Below are 19,411 nucleotides of genomic sequence, written 5' to 3' on the forward strand. Positions count from 1 at the left end.
GGGCAGGGGAGGGAGGAACTGGGTTTGCTTAAATCCACTCATCTCTTCTGCTCCCCATTTGCATCTTTATTAGCACAACTAATGCTGGGATTATCCTGCGTGACTTTATGATGTTGTCACATGGGATGCTGAGTGGCTGCCAACCACCTGCTGCTCAGAGGACCTTCTGGTACCATCCAGGCTGGGGCTGGGGAAGGGCCAGCAGGACACTCTCCTTGGCCAGCCGCCCTTTGCCCTGGGCAGCCTTGCAGAAAACCAAAGTGAGCCGGCTAATTGCGCCTGTCTGCACTGCCATCGCTCGAGGAGAAAAAGGAGAGGCCCCAAGCACTTCGGACTCCCCAGCTTTACTGAATCACTCTTCTGCCACACAAGGCAAGGGATTGTGGGCTCCCTCCTTCCCCAAGTTATAAAGCTTTGGTTTCAAAGAAAGCATGCTTCTAATGTCCAGTTATGGTCCTATAAAGAGCTGGTTCTCCCGCAGACACCTGCCCATGTCACTTGGACAAGACTGAGCAGACCCTTTGGGCCTCCAGGTTTACAGCCAAGTGGTAAAGAGGGTTTTACATGCAGCTTGGCATATTTATTTCTTCCATTTCTAAAGTGTCCTTCATCCAGGGCACTTGGTAAAACTCAGTTCAAACAGTACTTCCAATAAAAGCCATTTTAAATCTTAATGATTACTGGAAAGCCACATTCCAAACCCGACGCCATTTCAGCAGAAAGGAAACATCAATACGTTGGCCTAAAACTACTCAACCCATGTGAATGAAAGGCAACAAGGCAACAATCTACCCTCCCTTTGCTCCTGTGAATCGCAACATGGTGGTTGGGATCCTGTCATCTTGCTGCTGCTGAAGCAGCTGCTTCTTTCTACATCCCTCTACTGGGAGAACTGTCCATTTATTCAGACTCTCTGCTTCCTGCTACTGAACCAGCTCCTGATCCACAAGAGGAGCTTTCGATTTCCTTTTTACCAATCCCCTTATTTTTTGGAAAATATCACCATTTGAAATACAATCCGTAAGTGCACTTCAGATGAGCTGGCAGGGGCCATCCCACTAGTCTCTGTGCATTTAGAGCAGGGGTCCCCAGACTACGACCCGCGGGCCAGATGCGGCCCAATTGGCCTCCCAATCCGGCCCGCGACGACCCCCGCCGCCCGCTCTTACAGCGCGCAGCGTGGCGGCGCGGTTCCAGATCGAAAAAAATCGCCAGAAATCGTTTGTGCGCATGCATATGGGCCTCTCCCGGTCCAGAAGAGGTCATTTCCGGTGCACTTCCGGGTCAGGGGAGGCCCATATGCATGCACACAAACGATTGTTGGCAATTTTTCCGACCTGGAAGCGCGCCACCGCGCCAGTAAGTGTGTGTGCGCATGCGCACGGGCGCGCACTCCCCTGCCCTCCGGCCCGCCGCGTGATCGGTGCGGCGGGCACCGGCCCGAAGCCGGGTAAGTCTGGGGACCCCTGATTTAGAGTGATGTGTCATCTGCCCAGTCCTCCAAAGAAGGGCCCTGCATGGGTCACACCAAGGGTCCTTTGAGCTCAGCACTGACTGTTTCCCACCCATGATCTGCCAGGTTCCTCCATCAAGCCAAGCCCACAAGCTAAGCACTTAGGCATTCCTCCTCCACTGCTCTCTGCACCTAGCAACCGCTACTCAGGGGCACAGACTACTGCTGATCACAGAGAAAACTTGCAGCCATCACGGCAATAGCTGTGCTGAGATCTCCTCTTCCTCCTTCATGCTCGTGGGGCCGGGGGGGGGGGGGTCCTCTTTTAAAGGCACTTAAGCCACTGCTCTCCATCCCCATACTTTGTGATGTTCCTGCATCTTCTGCCACTCAGGTTCATCCTTGGCTTCTCCCTCTATCCATTTTCTCCACAACACATATAATTTTAGGCACCTCTATCCCATCTGCCCCCTCACCTATTTTCTGCACTAAGAAGGCCCAAATATTGTAACGTTTCCTCCTAGAAGAGTTCTTCCAGCCCCTTGATTGATTTGTTTACCCCCTTCCAGCTCTCCAGGTGTGAGTGACCGGAAGTGACCACAAAAGCAGCCACACCTTTGATATGTGTTAGGCCATCATGATACCTTGTTGAAAAGTGCAGTGTTCAAAAAAAGAAGTGGAAACTCAGTCTGGCGTGGGGTTGTTCCAGAGAGCCTGAGGGCCAGAACAGGCCCTGAAGCCAAATGGTCCAGACTCAGAAGGGCTGCAGGATGTTGAGCAGAATGGACAGTATGTTCAGCTCAAGTGCTATGTACGCAAGCGATGGAAAGCAGAGTGGCACCATGTATGCATGCCAGGGCTCAGCAAAACTAGCCCTTGCCAGGTCTCTGGTGCTGAGAGGGGCACCATTTTCCTGCCTCCCTCATGATCTCATGAGCCTCAGGGGGTGGGTGCAACGCAGCAAGGAAGAAGCTTTTACCCCCCCCCCCCCCGCCAGCAGTCCGTTTGCCCTTCTCGTTTGCATCACTGATGAGCTGTGGTTTGAAACAAAGTCTGTGTTCCCTGTGTAGAGAAATTTATTTCTGCAGAAGTTCCAGCCTGTCCCTCTTTCAGCTGTGTTTACATTTGCTCACAATATTTATCCCTTCAAAGAGTCCATAGGAGCACAAGCAAGCATTGCTAAACCCAAGGAAGCAAAGGAGAGAACTGATAAACAAACAGATCAGCAGAGAAACAGATTTTTAAAAGCCAGTAGTGTGAAAATACCATGGCATTAAATACCCCCCCCACCTCCCCTCCACTGGCCACTGCAGAGAGCGATAGAAGTCAGGCCTCCAAAGGGAAAGGCTTCTCCCAAAAGGAACTTTTTCATCTCTTGCCAGAAGGCGGGTGAGGAGGGGGCTGTGGGGGTCTGGAGTCCCAGGGTCTTGGCACAGCAACTCCCCCCACCATTCCTATCAAACAAAGCAACGCCTCTTAATTCTACAGCACAATCCTATCTACAGGTCTACTCAAAAGTAAACCCTGGTGAGTTTAATGGGACTCGCTCTTGGTTAAAGGTAAAGGTACCCCTGACCATTAGGTCCAGTCGCGTACGACTCTGGGCTTGTGCGCTCATCTAGCTCTATAGGCCAAGGGGGCTGGCGTTCGTCCGCAGACAGTTTCTGGGTCATGTGGCCAGAATGACTAAGTCGCTTCTGGTGAACCACAGCAGCGCACAGAAGGTAAACAGTGTTTACCTTCCCACCAGAGTGGTACCTATTTATCTACTCGCATTTTTGACGTGCTTTCGAACAGCTAGGTTGGCAGGAGCTGGGATCGAGCAACGGGAGCTCACCCCATCATGGGGATTCGAACCGCCAACCTTCCAATCGGCAAGCCCTAGGCTCTGTGGTTTAGACCACAGCACCACCCGCGTCCCTTGCCCTTGATTAGGTGTGTCCTTTAACTGACACTGTTGAGAGAAAAGCTAAAAAGACCACGAGTGAAATGGTCATGCCTGTGCTTTTCTTGGTCAAATTTGCTTTTGTTTCAATCGATGGGGTCAAGACGGAGGAGTGCAGTTTGTTTGAGGAGAAAAGGGTGGCACTGGCTATCCTGTGCCCAAGGGCTCTCATTGAATTGGGGAAAACAACAAGCCGTGGAAACCCAAATTGCTGTTTGTTCTGATTCAGCGTTAAAGAGCAGGTTTTCCTGGGAAAAGCAGCTTGCGAGCGGGGGGAGTGCTCAGGTGCAGACCAGGAAAATGTGGAGCTGTGCCTGGAAAGCGTGGGGCAAAAAGCAAGTGTGGATAAGCCCACAGGCTCACAGTTCAAAGCAGCTTTTCAACCAACTTGAAAGAAACACTCATTTCTTTGCTTTATAATCTCCTCCTGTTTTCATGCTGTCAGAACCCCACAGGATGGAGCATCTGAATGGTGAGTGATCTGTCTGCAACATTAAAAGTTTCTGAGAATGTAGAGCGGGAGACGGAGAGATGGACACAGCAATCAAATGCAATCCAATTTCCCCTTCCCACCCCCACAGGAAACAAGATCTATAACACAAAAGAGTGTACAAAACTCATCACATCTGAAAAAGAAGGCAACACAGAAACACCCCCAGCGACCCGCAGCAGCCGATGCAAACTCAAAGACATCTATCATCCCCCTAAGCAGCACAGCCTGCAAAAATGTCACCACAGCTGCAGTTCCACATATCCTGGGCAGACCACATTGTATATGTGCGTGAACCAAGAGCTACTACACCTCAGCCATGCTCTGAAGTCATGAAATGACCACCTGCCATTTGAGCAGCTGGAAGGAAAGAGGCATGGCTCAAGGTGCTTTCCGAGTCCACATTAGTTCCAGTGTGTCAGCAAGATCCTGTTTGGAAAGTGCCGGTCGACAGGGCACTTGGGGGCATCGAGCTGCTCCCTTCCTCTTAACTGGCAGCATGCGATGAAGCAAACGCCAACAGAATCGTCCTCTGAAGGGGCTGCAATGCACTTGGTGTGCCAGTGATGGTGCCTCTCTCGCACTGAAAGGGATCTGGATCCTTCACAGCCAGGTGGAGCCACACATCCAAAGCAGAGCCAATGGGACACAGCAAAGGTGCAAGCAGGAAGCCTAGCCAGCCCAGCGAAGGGGGGAGCCCTCCAAGCAACTGCTCTGGAAGAAAGGCAACCAAGGGCTCACATACCCCTTCCAGGCAGGATACAGAAGCCAACCTAACCAACCAAACCCATGACGACATGCTTTTTTGCTGCCTTCAGCATCAAGGCTTTGCCAGAGGACACACATCACGGGGGATCAATGGCTCAGCACCCTCTAATTCCCATCACCATCCCTGACCACTGGCTATTTTGTGACTGCTGGGAGCTGGAGGCAAATGACCTCTGGAGGCTCAGCACTGTCCTAAGCCACTCGAGTCTTAGCCGTGGCCTCCCAGGGAATTTCTGATTTCTCTTCCTACCTTATGCAGAGCTGTGTATGTTTTTCTTGGGAACACCAACGCAAAGGACACAACACGCTTGACACTCCCGGTGCAGCTGCGCCCGATACTTACCCAGCAAAGGCTTGGATTGCAAGCTTGGAAGCGTCCAAAGACCCTCCGCTGACTATGCGAGCCTTGAATGGGGAAGAAGGAAAATCTTGGTTACTCTGGGGGCGGGGCGAGCAGAGCGGGCCAGACACAGAAGACACCTAGGATGGAGATGCTAAGCAGGGCCAGCTCCACGCCAAAGCTGAAGTCCTTCCCGTTTGAAAAGACAACAGAGCCACGTTCAGCATTTAGAGAGAAACCTCCGGCAGGGCGGCTGCTGGGGGTGCCCAGGAAACACCCCCCCACAGGCAGTTTCCCTGCAAATCCTGGAGTGCAAGCAGGGGTGGGGGGGTTGGCAGCGGCCTAGGCGACAGGTTGCCACAGCAGGGCAGCAAAACTGGGAACCAGGTTTGACCGTAGCGGACCCCCTGAGCTGGCACAACTTATGAGGTCAGAGAATCACAACAGTGAGGGTTCACTCTGCAGATCAATGGAAGGCATTTGGAAGACATCAACTGAGGACAGACGAAGCATGGAAAGCTGGGGGGGAGGGGAAACATGCGCCATCTCACAACTCAAATGAAGGGACCAAACAGGTCAACTGAGTCACAAAACAAACAGTCCAACAAAAGACATGACCCTTTAAGGAAATAGGTGATTTTGGAACCTTTTCATCCACAGAACTGCTATCTGAAAGAGAATCGGGAAGAGGAGGAATAAAGGTTAGATCAAAGAGTCTCCAAGAAACTGTGCATAGCTCAGAGAGAACAGTTACAATCCTACCTAGAGCCTGGCCAGGGAGCCCTCACAGTCCTGGCTTTGCACTCTAGGGATGAAGCAAAAAGGAACAGATCAAGAAGAGAGGCTGGATGCCCCCCACCCCAAGCCCAGGTGTGCATTTTAGGCCCAGTAAGATCTGGACTGTCACTGAGTGGTGATGCTGGGAAGGCAGCCCTATAGACTCAGGCCAGAGGAGGCTGCGACAACACTTGGGGTGCTGCTCTCAGCAGGCAACCTCACTGCTAGGCATGCCTCGGGATGTGTGTGTGTGTGTGTGTGTGTGTGCCTCCCTTCCGGCACACAGTAGAAACAAAGGCCCTTGCATCATTCTAACAAATCTGCTCAGAAATCTCACCAAGGAAAGCAGTGAGCATATGGCACTTCCAATTGTCTCTCACATTTCATGCTGCAGAATGAGCTCTACATTAGCACATTGTTCACCAATGCTATAAAAATATAAAACTGTCAGAGAGAGAGAGAAACTAATCTTGCTGATGATTATCACATATTCCATCCTTCTCCTTCTCCGAAGAAGAAAGGCCACATTTGCTGAACTAGGTGGTTCTCCTTTGATCTGATCCACCTGCAGGACTCCTCTTGAGTTCCTAGGAGTGTTAAAGTGACGTTTGCAATGCAGCCTGTGTCTTTCAGACATGCAAATTCCCTAGTCCTCCAACATGTCAAAGAGGAGAGGCCACATTATTACTGTTATTATTACAGTTCATATTATTATGAACACCTCGTTTTACGAATTTTCGGTTTACGAACGCCGCAGACCCATCTGGAACAGATTAATTCACTTTCCATTACTTTCAATGGGAAAGTTCGCTTCAGTTTATGAATGCTTCAGTTTATGAACAGACTTCTGGAACCAATTACACCCATGCTTCGGGTTAAGTATGCTTCAGGTTGAGTACTCCGTGGACCCGTCTGGAACGGATTAATCCACTTTCCATTACTTTCAATGGGAAAGTTTGCTTCAGTTTATGAACGCTTCAGTTTATGAACAGACTTCCAGAACCATTTGTGTTCATAAACCGAGGTACCACTGTATTATTATTAAGATTTCTTACTCGCCCTTCACCAAGAGGTTGAAAGGTGGGTTACACCAATTTAAACATACAAAATTAAAATCAGTTAAAGCAAATTACACCCAAGAGAACAGGGTGGGCTTGACAGTATTTCTCTCAGGTGTCAATGACACATGTTGCCAACAGCTTAGGAGGGAAGCTGGACCACTCCAACAATAACAAACACAGGGGCCGCCCCAACCTCCAACACCCCCAAATGTGGCCACGGGTCACCTCTCTAGCTGAGAGGAGTCACCTGTTGATCAGAGCCCACCTGAGCCAAGAGACCCAACAGTCTTTTGCCCCAAATCCTGCAACCAAGGGCATAGCCACACTGACCTTTAGTGCTCAATTGGCATAAATGTCAAACCGTGTTTCTTGCGGATTGCCGTTTTCTCCGATTGAACTTTAAAGAGCGAGTTTTCATGGGTAAAGTTCCAGAGCAAAAAAAAGGGGGCACTCAAGCATGGAGCTTTAAAGCACGGAGAGTGCCTGGAAAGAGCAGAGGAAAGGTAACTGTGGATATGCCCTCAATGTTTTATTTTCATTTTGCTTGTGCACCCTCACTGCTGTTTTCCCCTTCACCTTTTTATAGACCCCTTAAATAAAATGCTTGACCAGACTTATTGGTTTCTCAGAACACTTGGGCAATACCTGCTGCTTTTGGAGAGGAGGGGGGCTGAAGCTGTCCGGCAGGAATTTGGCAGGCAACCCCCTACTCTGAGTAGATCAGTGCAAGGTAGCAGCAACCCAGCACCAAAAAAGGAGAGAAGGCAGGTCACCTGCTGCCAGAGTGAAAGTTCACCATGCTTCACATCCTCTTCATCATGGTGGCACCATCATTCTTGGTTGGCCATTGGCTATGCTGGATGCTGAACATCCAACATCAGGCTCCCCATCTCTGCCATTGCGACTAGAGCAAGCATTGAAGAACTGGAACCCAGTTGGAGCCATTGGCCTCTGAATGGCCCTGAATGGTCAGCACCTGGAGTAGCCAACAGTGTAGCAGCCTCCAGATGTTGTCCTTGGACCACAGTTCCCATCATCCCTGACAATTGGCCTTGCTGGCCACAGGTTCCTCCACCCCTTCTGTATGGTCTTGCTGCCCTGTAGCAATGGAGGTGACCAACAGTTTCATGTCTTCTTGCCGTTTTGCTACCAGAGAAGCCCTGGCGTGCAAGAGAACTGAGGAAGAGGATGTGAGTCTGCTCTTACTGCATCTAGTCACCTGCACACCAGGAGACACTGGATTCAGCATCCCTCACTTGCTCAGGCAGTGAAATCCCAATCACACCCTTTCACTGCCTTTGCGATCATGCTGCGTAAATCACACAGTCAAAAGGTAAGCAGCGATGAGGCCCCAACCGCCTCTGGAGAGCACAGTCTGAGCTAGGCTGCGAAGAGAGGCAGCCTCTAGCCATGTCCGTAGTGGCGGCGGCTCTGCTTTGTCCATCTGCTGTGATCGAGGAAATTGTTGCAGCTGAATTAATGTTCACATTGGTTACATTTGCACCTAATGGCAAAGCAGCTTAGCCCTAGGCACCTAAGCCTTTAGCTCAGGCCCTCAGCCCTCCTGGTCTCCCCAGAGCCCTATCCCAAGAAGGTCAAATGGCCATCACCTTTGGGGTGGGGAACCCCTGCTGCCCTGGTGAATGGAGCTGCCTACAGATCCATTGGCTCTTACACCATGAGCCATTTAGTTTTAACTCTACAACGATAGCAGAAGATGACTTGTTTGGCTTCTGCTCTTGCCAGCAAATGAATCCTTACATTACAAGCAAAAGACATGATGTAGAATGATAAAACATGAGCCCTTGTATAGGAGGAAGGCAAGCTGCAAGGCTGGGCTTTGCTACATGACTCCTGGGGGGCCTCCCAGCACTAGGCAGCTGGTGAGGAGACGTTCCACTCCCTGCAACACACACACTTCAATAGTGCAGGAAAAAAGACTCCACTACATGGTGATTTATAAGCTAGAGGAGGGAAAGCTTTGTATTAAAGACCCTTCTGAGTCAACAGAGTGCTGTAAATTTCATGCTATTTTCCTCCCGTATTTGGAAAATATTTTGCAAATCACTCACATCATGCTACAACTCTGTTTTTGCTCACATTCCAAAATGTTGTACTCAAAATAGAGTGACAGAAACAGATTGGAAAGAGAAGTTGCTGAATTGCAACTCATTACCAAGCTTAAAACCATGGAGAGACCTGGTCTGAATAAAGACATTGGATTCTTATATCATACATGATAAAGCTATCTTTAGCCATCTCACCCCTTGCTTTTTCCTGCAATACCAATTGCAGTCATTAACAGTCGTTAACAGTCGTCAACAGGTTTACCACTCCTATCAGCCAATCACCCATTCCCACCACCCTTATGAATAATAACCCTCCCCACCCTCTGACTATACATAAGGGTCTGGTGACTTCTGTTTCAGTGTATCTGAAGAAGTGTGCATGCACACGAAAGCTCATAACTATGACAAATGTAGTTGGTCTCAAAGGTGCTACTGGAAGGACTTTTTTATTTTTTGTTTCAAAATAGAGTGTCAAGGTGTGGTGAATCAAAGGAAACCATCCCAGGCTTGAGATGGTCCTGCCCAGGGTAAGGAGCCCTTTTTGGTGGCACAATCCCTTTCAGTTGACCCGCCTTCTCTAGTCCTCCATCACACACATGCTACCAAAGATGCCATGCCTCCCCAGCAAAATACAACTGCCTGTTGCTGGGCTTGAAAGCTGGGCGAGTGCAGCAGTAGTTAACCATCTCCCACCTTTCCCAGGTGATGAAAATGAGAGCACCGTAGCTCTGTACTGTGCAGATAAGATGGAGCTCACCTGCCTCTCACCCCCTCTTTGACCATCTGAGATGCTGAGTTACTTAATGCGAAGACGACTCTCATTTTAGTGAAGGAGTGCCCAGCAGCTTCTAGATCTAGCTAGTTTCTAAACATTTTCATTATTTCCTTAAAAGACTCTTCTGCTTTCCCCCTTGTTGCCTCTTAAAACCTCATTTTTTACAAACTTCTTAGTGCTGGCTGTTGGGTTTCTTGGCTGTGTTTGTGCAAGCTCCAATCGATGTTGCTGCATCCTGGGCTGAGACTGTCTAGCTTCATGATGCGTAAGGGAGGCAGGAGAGAAAAGCCAAGCACTTTGGCCCCGGAGAGAGGGGTGGAAGCTGGGTGCTCTCTGTCTCCTCTCACAAATACTGGCCTTGCACCACTGGGTTTCACATCCCCCCCCCCAAGTGGGGTGGGGTGCATCTGGGCTGCCACCTGCCAGCAGCTTTACTCCTCCCGTACCATGCCTGCCTCAATGGGGGAATGCTTTCCCAAGAACAGGGAAAGAAGCTGTGTGCATGAGAGAAGAGAAGAGAAGAGAAGAGAAGAGAAGAGAAGAGAAGAGAAGAGAAGAGAAGAGAAGAGAAGAGAAGAGAAGAGAAGGAGGACAAGTGGGAGCCAGAAGCTGAGCAAGCAGGCTGACTATAGGACTGCCAAGCTATTTATTGGCATGTTGATTTTACACATACGCTTTCACAGAACGAGAAACAGTAACATTGTGTACAAGCACACCCACGAGTCTTCATTTTGTCTTTTATAGATCTCGCACGTCTTTTTCAGTTGTCCCTATTTTTATGCCTCCTCCTGCCATTCTCTCTGCCTCTGGCGCTAGGGTTGCCATATCTTGAAGAGCAAAAAAGAGGACAGACCACGTCGCTGCCAGCCCGAGCCGGAGAAAGTGGCGTGTGAGGCCACCATGCCCGCATGCCTCTTTTCTTGGCTCGGGCTGGCATGCAGAGCAGCCGCAGCCACAGCCCAAACCCCAAAATAACCACCTAGTAAAAATCTGCCTGGATGGGCATGTTGGCACCGAAAAAGAGGACATGTCCAGGTTTTCCCAGACATATGGCAACCCTAGCCTCTGCTTTAAATTGTGGTGCAGATCTGGGAATACTGGATGGAGCTGAAGCCAGCCTGTCTCCAATAGGCCACCATGTCTGCTAAGTGGATGGACCGTGGCTTCCTCGTTTCCCCCCTTGCTTCAAGCCGCAAGGCTGGCAATCACACAGCTCAAGCTGGAATTGACCACGGCCAGCTGCTTGGTGTGCTTCAGGCTGGTGCTGTTGAAGCTGACAAGGAGGTGGCTTGTCAGTCCAGAATTATGAAAGCCAGAGAAGCCCCTTGTCATTTCACAGTGGTCTACAGCTAAGTACTTAATTTGCTTTTGCAACTGTGCCAGATACATCCTTAAGCTAAGTGTCAGCACGGAAGCTCTCTCCAAGATGGCATCTCAGGGCCTGGTAGTCACCCACAGAGCGGCCACTGGGCAGGAAAGGAGACCCCAGACCCTCTGGTTAGGGTGTGCCCCCCAATGCTTCTTCCTTTCAGGGCCACTGCTGCCTAGATGAAGCCATGGGATACTCTTCCCTCACAGAACCCTGGGAGCTTGGCATCTGCCTAGGGTGGGATAAAAGTAAAGGGGCCCCTGACCATCAGGTCCAGTTGTGTCCGACTCTGGGGTTGCGGCGCTCATCTCGCTCTATAGGCCCGGCGTTTGTCCACAGACATGTGGCCAGCATGACAAAGCTGCTTCTGGAGAACCAGAGCAGCGCACGGAAACGCCGTTTACCTTCCCGCCGGAGCGGTCCCTATTTATCTACTTGCACTTTGATGTGCTTTCAAACTGCTAGGTGGGCAGGAGCTGGGATTGAACAACGGGAGCTCACCCCGTTGCAGGGATTCGAACCGCTGACCTTCTGATCAGCAAGCCCTAGACTCTGTGGTTTATCCCACAGCGCCACCTGGGACCATGAGCAAACAGCCCTTTTTCCTGGGACTGTCATCCCCCACCATGACCAAAGGAGAAGTTGCACATGTGGAAGATGCTCCCACTCTTTCCCCTCCATGTGTTTTCCTATGTGGAAAATAAGCTGGTGGGAAATAAAATAAAGAGCAGACTTCCCTGGGTTGCAAGGAAGTCAGGATGATTTAAAAACAGTGCTGTTGCTATGAAGGATAGATAGCGTTGCTCGTTCCTTGGAGAAGGGGGGTCTCCCTCCTCTCCTGTCAGTAGCCCAAATGTTTCCTCCCCAGCCCTCTGTGCTCCACTTCCAAGCTGCCCAGGACCATCAACTAACTTGCAATACTTAATATGGGGGCAAAACCATGGGCATAAATCACACAGATGTATGGCAATAATTAAAACTCTTTCTCTTGGCCATGGAAATAAAGCCAATTCAATTACAATACCTTAATTACAGCGGAGGTGGTGGAAGCGTACGGGCAGTGATTCAAATGAGGAGGGAGGGGAGATGCATCTTAAGAGGTTGTGTCACCTCCCAAAAGCAACCGATCCATCAGCAAATGGGCTGTGGGGAGTGATGCCGTTCTTACGCAGGGCTTAACAAATATCTCGCAGCATTTAGAAACTATACTCAAGGCTTCCCGTGTAAAAGAACCATTACACTACAAATTACATGGTTTAATTGAGGGCACACACCGAAGAATTAGAGCGCTCACACAGGAGGACTTTGACTTAATTGGAGCTCCGCGGCCTGTAACTAGGAACTGCGCAAGCAACACACACACACACACACACACACACACACACAGAGAGAGAGAGAGAGAGAGAGAGAGAGAGAGAGAGAGAGAGAATTTGTATATGTGTATGTTTGTCTCTGGGTGAAGGGTGGAACCTTGTACAGAGCGAATTAACAGCCTGGCTACTCCCTGCCTGGTTTGTCTGATGGCAAATGCCATACCCTCCAACATTTCTCCGATGAAAATAGGGACGTCCCATTCTATAATGATCATTTTACTATTTATACCCTACATATCTTACTGGGTTGCCCCAGCCACCCTGGGCAACTTCCAACATATATAAAAACATAATAAAACATTAAATATTTTTAAAAAAACCTTCCCTATACAGTACAGGATTGCCTTCAGAAAGCTCGGGAGGCAAATAACTCCATCCCCTCCAACATTTCTCCAATGAAATTAGGGACAGCCTAAGGAAAAGCAGGACATTCCAGGATCAAATCAGAAACCGGGATAGCTTCTCTAAATCAGGGAAGTCCCTGGAAAATAGGGACACTTGGAGGGTCTGAAATGCAAGCCTTCCAGGCAGGCCCTGTGTCACTTTTAATTATGGAGTAAACTAGCTTTTCTGAGCAATAATCAAAAAGCAAATCTCCCCTCGCTCATAGGCTGTGTGGTGGGAGAAGCTGGGGAGTGTAGAAAGCCAGCTTTGGCAGCGGAGGATCAGCCATCTAGGCCATCAAAGAAGCTCTCAGAAGATGCCGAAGAGCAGGAGTTGGCAACCTAAGTCCTATGGGCCACTGTTGGCCCACAAGGGTCATTTAACTGGCGCACGAGCCGCCCCAAACCGAGCCGCCCGCTTGGTGAGTCCCAGTGCACTGCGCTAAACCGGCACAGTGCGGTGCAGGGACTCGCTTTTCCGGCGCCGGAAATTGCAGGTGTATGCGATCCAGCCCACGGAGGGATCTCCGCTGGAGTGAACCAGCCCAGACAAGGTAAACCGTGCCGATCCCTGCCCAAGAGAGTTGTCAGAGCAGGCCTGCTGGGCAAGGAAGGGGGGGTGAGACAGGAAGAAGGAGGCAGTCCAAGCAGCAGCAGCAACTGCCTCAACTCTCGGCAGTAAGATCGTTCTAAAAAAAATTATTCCAGAAGCTGCTAAGTTCCATTGCTGTTCCCCCCCCAGCCCCCTGCTTTCCCTGGAAGGGTGCAGCACAGAGCCATTTTCCAGTCCCCAAATGCTCTTTGTAACTGTGGGTACTGGGAGGAATCAGGGTGGGTCATGGGGGCAAGCAATTTGGAGTCCAACGATCCTTTAATTAGTGCCCAGTTGCTGGGAGGCAGTCAAAGAGGTAACGAGGGAGGCACCAAAATCAGTCATAACAACCCAAAGGAAACCATGCAGGAATAATGGATTCTAAAATTACCACTCCGCTGCAACCGTATTAAGGCGGATCTGCCTTGAGCACGTTCCGTTGCCCAGAGCAGACACAGGGAATATAACAGCGTTCAGCGCTCAAAAGAGAATATTAAGGCTCACGCATCATAAGGAACGAATAGCACTTGTCTGATCCAGAGAAGGTCAGAGCAGAATTATGATTGGTTGATGGGAGAAATGAAAAAACGCTGCCAGCCTCTCCGGAGCAACGAGGCAGGAAAATTGGCCACAGTGCATGTCAGACTGCCCTGTGCCCACTCACAAGTGCCACTGAACACCCTTCTCCCCCCCTTTCCTCTTAAAAGTAGCGCAGGGAGGTGCAAGGGGCTGGGTGGGGTGCTTTGAGCTCCACATTACGGAGGGTTTGCCAGGTGTTAAACGGGTGCCTGTCTGTTAAAGACAGGATTGAGGAGATGCCACCCCATGCCAACTCCCAAGGTTAAGGCAGATGTGTCAGAGCCAATTGCCTACAGGCCACAAAATTAGGGGGAAGGGGCTCATCAGCTGAGCCGCTGCAAAAGACAACTGGATCAGGAGACAAAGTGCACCAGCCTCCTCTCCTGATCTGCTCCAGAGAAAAGGAAGGGGAAGAAGGGAGACACATTTCTGCACCCAGCCATGGCCCAAAGTGCTCCCCGACTTCATGCATTTCCAGCCTGTCTGAATAGGTGGAAGGAACCAAGGACAGCCCACCCCCAGGTTGGAGCAAAACAGTCACTGTCCCTTCTTTTAGCCAGCGTGCGTCAATCGCAATCCTCATAAAACGGTGCTCACTTTTGGAGCAGAGGGCATGTGTGTCCTTTCCTCCAGGAAATCTCCCAGGAGGCCCAAGAAATTGCCAGGATTTGGCATTCCATCCCAGAGCCAGAGCCCTGCGGGATTCAACCATTTGTGGCCGTCTCCTTCTCCTTTACTAGAAAGACTGGGAAGCTTCTGTGCAGAGAAAACTCTTATCATTCTTCTCTGCCACTGCAAGGAGGAAGGAGATGGGGCGGCCTTTGCAAAGGGGCCCAGAGCAAAAGCCCAGCCATTGCCCCCCCTCCCCGGCAAAAAGCTGCAGGGGTTGGATGTATTAATACATGGCCACATGAGGGCAAATCTGGAGCTCCAAATTAACAGCACACAACATACGGAGCAGAGATACATGGGAAGTGCTCCGGAGCAGTGACGGATAGACAAATTCCCAGGTGCAAACATGGAGGGGCTGCTCTGTTATTTAGCATTTGTGAGACAAACTGAGGAGGGGAGGGGGCCTTTCCCCTTCCATGAAGAAGCACAACTGGCAAAGAACACTCTAGCAAACGGGGATAAATTCAAATGCTGCTGTTAATGCGGGGGGGGGGGGACACTCTTGCTGCAGAAAAGGTCTTGAATTGTCCCTCCGACTCTCCAGCAGAGCCAGAAAGCAATTTTTAATTATCTGCGCAGAAAGGGCAGATCTCCAGCTCTGCCTCTCCTCCATCCTCTCCCCCCCCCAGGGCTATATTAATGAGAAAGTGACCCAGGCCGTGGAGCACATTTTCTTGGAATCAGCGAGAAGTGGTTGTGTAGGGGAGGGGGTTAGATAGGCATGGGGATCACCACAGCTGAGAGCAGCCTCTCCCAATCTGGTGCTCCCCCCCCCCCCCCGCACTGCCATGTTCCTGGGGCTCCTGGCTGATGGGAGTTGGAGCCCAGCAACAGCTGGAGGGCAGCGGGCTCTTGGGAGCTGTTCTGCAGGGGGACACAGGTGACCTTATGTGTTGGAGGGGAATGGGGGAAGCCCTGTGGCTTTATAGGAGGCCCCATCCGGCAAACCCCAAAAGCAGCAAGCAGCTGAATAACCTTGCAGTGCAACTGCACAATCCCCGTTTACTCCAAAGGGGGCTGTGCACCCACAATGCCTCCCTCCCTCCCAACACACACACACACACACAAGCCTGACCTCCTTTTCACTTCCATTTCCACTCCAGCTGCTCTGCCAAATGCCTTTTTTAAGCTCAGGCATTATTTATCTGTAAACTACTATATGCGACAGGAGCACAACATGCCACGATTACAGAAATGGCTCTTCAATGGCCCAGATCCTCTCGCTGCTTAAGGAAGAAGTGGGTTGCCTTATTTACAAAGGGGGAGCCCAGAGCTCAGATGCTTCTGACCTCCAGCCAGGACACAAAGATGCTTCTCCTCCTCCTCCTCCTCCTCCTCCTCCTCCTCCTCCTCCTCCTCCTCCTCCTCCTCCTCCTCCTCCTCCTCCTCCTCCTCCTCTGGCACAGTCTTTTCTTTGGGCACAGGAGTCAGAGCCAGCAGGCAAGCAACCTGCACAGAGTCAGGCCTGGGCATGGAGAGGGCAGCTCTAAGCTTGCCTCATTGCCGAGGCCTGCAACATTCACTGTTCAGAAGGGATCTGAAACAGGGGGCTCTTCCATCATTGCTGATCTCAAGGCTATATTCAGGGTCCCCTAGGCAACACCTTCCCTCCCCATCTAGGAAATGCTCGCCTGTCCCCCTCCCTGAAAATGCCTTTTCAGTACCAGGAACAGACCTTGCCATCTCCCCCATGACTGTGAACTCGAGATGTTTTGAAGCTGCTGAAAATTTTGCACCAGCCTTTTGCCGGTTGTTTAGTATTCATTTATTGTTTTGCTATCTTTGTTATAGGAACCATCCTAGAAATGTTTATTCAAAGCTGATGTAGGAGCTCACATGAACACAGCACAACCAAAGCCAGCTCCAAATTCCAGATGAGTCCAGCGGCCCCTTGCCTGGCACACACACACACACACACACACACACACACCAAGCAGCAAGTCCACAAGATTGGCATGTCCAGCTGCAGCCATTCTCTGGTGCGGAGACCAAAATGCAAAGCCCAGAACCGCTGAGCCACAAGTGCTAGCCTGGCTCAGTCCAAAGGACACAGAGCTGGCAAGTCTAAATGCACTCAGAGCAGACCCTCTCGAGCTCAAAGCATCATAGGCCCTCACCCCATGGGCCCATTTGCAAGGGGGATCCTGCCTCACCTCAATTTGGAACCTGACTTGCTTACACACCGCTCTGGATGACTCCCTTCTCCCTCTGAGAGCCAAGTGAAAATCCCTGCCCGCCAGAACCTCCCTCCAGCCTGGCTCTGACCAGCTCTATCGAGGAACGGCTGGCAAACAATCTCACACTTGGTGCTGGTGTTTCTGTTCCTGTCTCTGCACAGCTCCTGACAAAGCGACACTTTTTTTCAGGAGCGCCCAGAATCCCTATCTTGCCAAAGTGTTTTGATAACTCAAAGCACCCTGGATGCAGTAGTGGATTGGATGAGGGTCAATAAGTTGAGCTTGACTCCTGGAAAGACAAAGGCCTTGTGGGTGAGTGGTTCCCGTGTCGAGGAGATGCATCAACTGCAAGGCACTTCATCTGAAGGAGCAGGTACGCAGTCTGGGGGAACACCTTTGTCCATCTCTGTCACTAGAGGTCCAAGAGACCTTTAGGGCCAGGATAGCTTTTCAGCAGCTCCTGCTAGAGCACCAGCTGCAACCATTCCTGGACAGTGACAGCATCACTAGAGGGGTTTGTGCCTTGATGACTTCAGGACTTGATCACTTTGCCATGCCTTATGTGGGGCTGCCCTCGTAACTGGTCTAGAAGCTGCAGCTAGTGCAAAATGTAGCAGCTGGATTGCTCACAGGAGCAGGCAACGGTTGACATGTCCCTGCACTGCTGAGAGAGGCACACTGTTTGCCAATCTGCGGCTGGGTCCGGCTCAAGGTTCCTGCGTAAACTCACAAATCCGGAAACAGCTTGGGCCCCAAATTCCATATGCTCCACCTTGATCGCTGAGATTCTCTGATGGGGCACTCTGATGTGGCCCCTGAGATTCAGTTGGCCTTTACTAGGGGCTGTGCTGTTAGTGCTTCAAGTCTTGCCCTGTGGAACTCCCTGCCAGTAGAGGTTTGGCAGAAACCGACCCTGACTTCTTTTAGATGTCCTCTAAAAATGGCATGATTTAGAGAGGCCTCTGGAATACAGATTTTCTTTTAACCAACCAGCATTTATGGATGTTTTTATTGATCTTGCTTGTGGTATATCACCTTGCTACACTTTTATGAAACTGTGGTCTAGAAACATTTAAATAAAGAATATAAATAAAGAAATTGTAACTGAAATAACAGCATATTCTCCTTTTCGCTCCTACCTCCACCTGTTTTCCTCAGCTGTCTCTACACTTGACTTGATAGCATACACAGGAGAAGGACCAGCAGACCATATTATGGAATCCCCTCCTAAGAGAGGTAAGACTGGCTCCCTTGTTGTTATCCTTCTGCCGGCAGACTAAGATCTATCCAGATAGGCCTTTGAAAACTAAGGGGCAGACGATGCTGACCACTGGACTGCTGTCAGGGCAGACCATTATTTAATGCTGCTTTTAAATCTGTTTTAAGATATTTTAACTATTGCTTCTAACTAGGTTTGGTTTTATTACTGTGTCATTTTATAAGGATGTTTTTAAATCTTGTCAGCCACCTTGAATCTCATTTTTCGAAGAAAGGCGGGATACGGGCACATTAAATTATATATATATATAACGAAGTATGAGCCAGACCTGGAACGCAGCGGCCAAAAAGGCTAATGCAATTCTGGGCTGGATCAACAGGAAGAAAGTGTCCAGGTCATGAGAAATTACTGTGCCGCTTTATTTTGCTTTGGTCAGACCTCCCCTGGAGTACTGTGTCCTGGAGGTTCCCAAGCACAGGATGGCTGCCCCCATCAGTCAGCAGATTTCCTGCATTGGCCAGGGGCTGGACTAGATGACTTCTGGGGACCCATCCTACTTTTCCATTCTATGATTCCTTTGCCTTCCTTCGTGTGCTGCTTGGGGTGGGGGCTGATAGGAGGCTCCAGGGACTCTGTAGCACCAAGAAAGTGGCTCCCCAGTGCGCCCACCCCCCTCCTTAGCTCAGCTACTCTGTCATTCAGGAATGTTGCTTGTTCTGTCTGCTGTGGGTTGAGTTTAATGGAGGCTGCTTTTCCCTTTCCAAAATGCAACGATGGAGAAATATTCAAATGTGGTGCAACTAAGGAGGGGGAACTGCCTTTCATCCAAGCATTAAAAGATTAACTTGTGCTCTTTTCCACAGCGGGATGAGCACAGCAATGTCTAAATATGCCCTTGAGGCTGACATTCACGCCCAGGTATGATCTCAGCTCTGGTGAATATATTTTAATCTATTTCCATCAAGAGGCCACAGAAGCTTGAAGAAGCACATAGTTGTTGCTGGATTGTTAATCCCTGCAGGCTCAGGAGTACTACCAGATCTTGCACAGAAATCTACCATGGAAGCACAAATGGAGGCTTTAGCTGAGATCTTGCACTGCAGAGGGTTGGACTAGATGACCATCAGAGTTCCTTTCAACTCTACGATTCTATGAACCATCCCATCATTGGGTCACTCAAAGCATCTTTGGAATTCTATGCCAATTTTTTCTGTATTCTCATTTTGCCCTGAAAATCCCTGGCCTGTATTCCACAACTTCCATCACACACTTTTCATGGAGTGCCTGTATTCAGGCCAGTGCACAGGTTGGTCTGCCAGCCAGATAAGCCAAAGCACTTGGATTCCAGGCCATGGCGACAGACAGACTT

At 50.1% G+C, this 19,411-nt stretch overlaps 1 protein-coding gene and 1 pseudogene across 1 annotated transcript in view; both read right to left on the reverse strand.

Moving 5' to 3' along the window:
• UNC13C (unc-13 homolog C) overlaps window positions 1-19,411 on the reverse strand; it is a 137,487-nt gene that overhangs the window by 102,889 nt on the left and 15,187 nt on the right. Inside the window, exons 3-4 of the mRNA XM_060282475.2 lie at window positions 5,643-5,665; window positions 5,000-5,061 (exon numbers count right to left, since the gene is read on the reverse strand). Of these exons, the coding sequence (XP_060138458.2) occupies window positions 5,000-5,061; window positions 5,643-5,665 (85 nt within the window). The remainder of the gene's footprint in view (window positions 1-4,999; window positions 5,062-5,642; window positions 5,666-19,411) is intronic.
• On the reverse strand, window positions 10,417-10,817 carry LOC148683618 (ATP synthase F(1) complex subunit epsilon, mitochondrial pseudogene; annotated as a pseudogene).

This window comes from Zootoca vivipara, chromosome 13, assembly GCF_965207765.1.
Source record: "Zootoca vivipara chromosome 13, rZooViv2.hap1.1, whole genome shotgun sequence".
Taxonomy (NCBI): domain Eukaryota; kingdom Metazoa; phylum Chordata; class Lepidosauria; order Squamata; family Lacertidae; genus Zootoca; species Zootoca vivipara.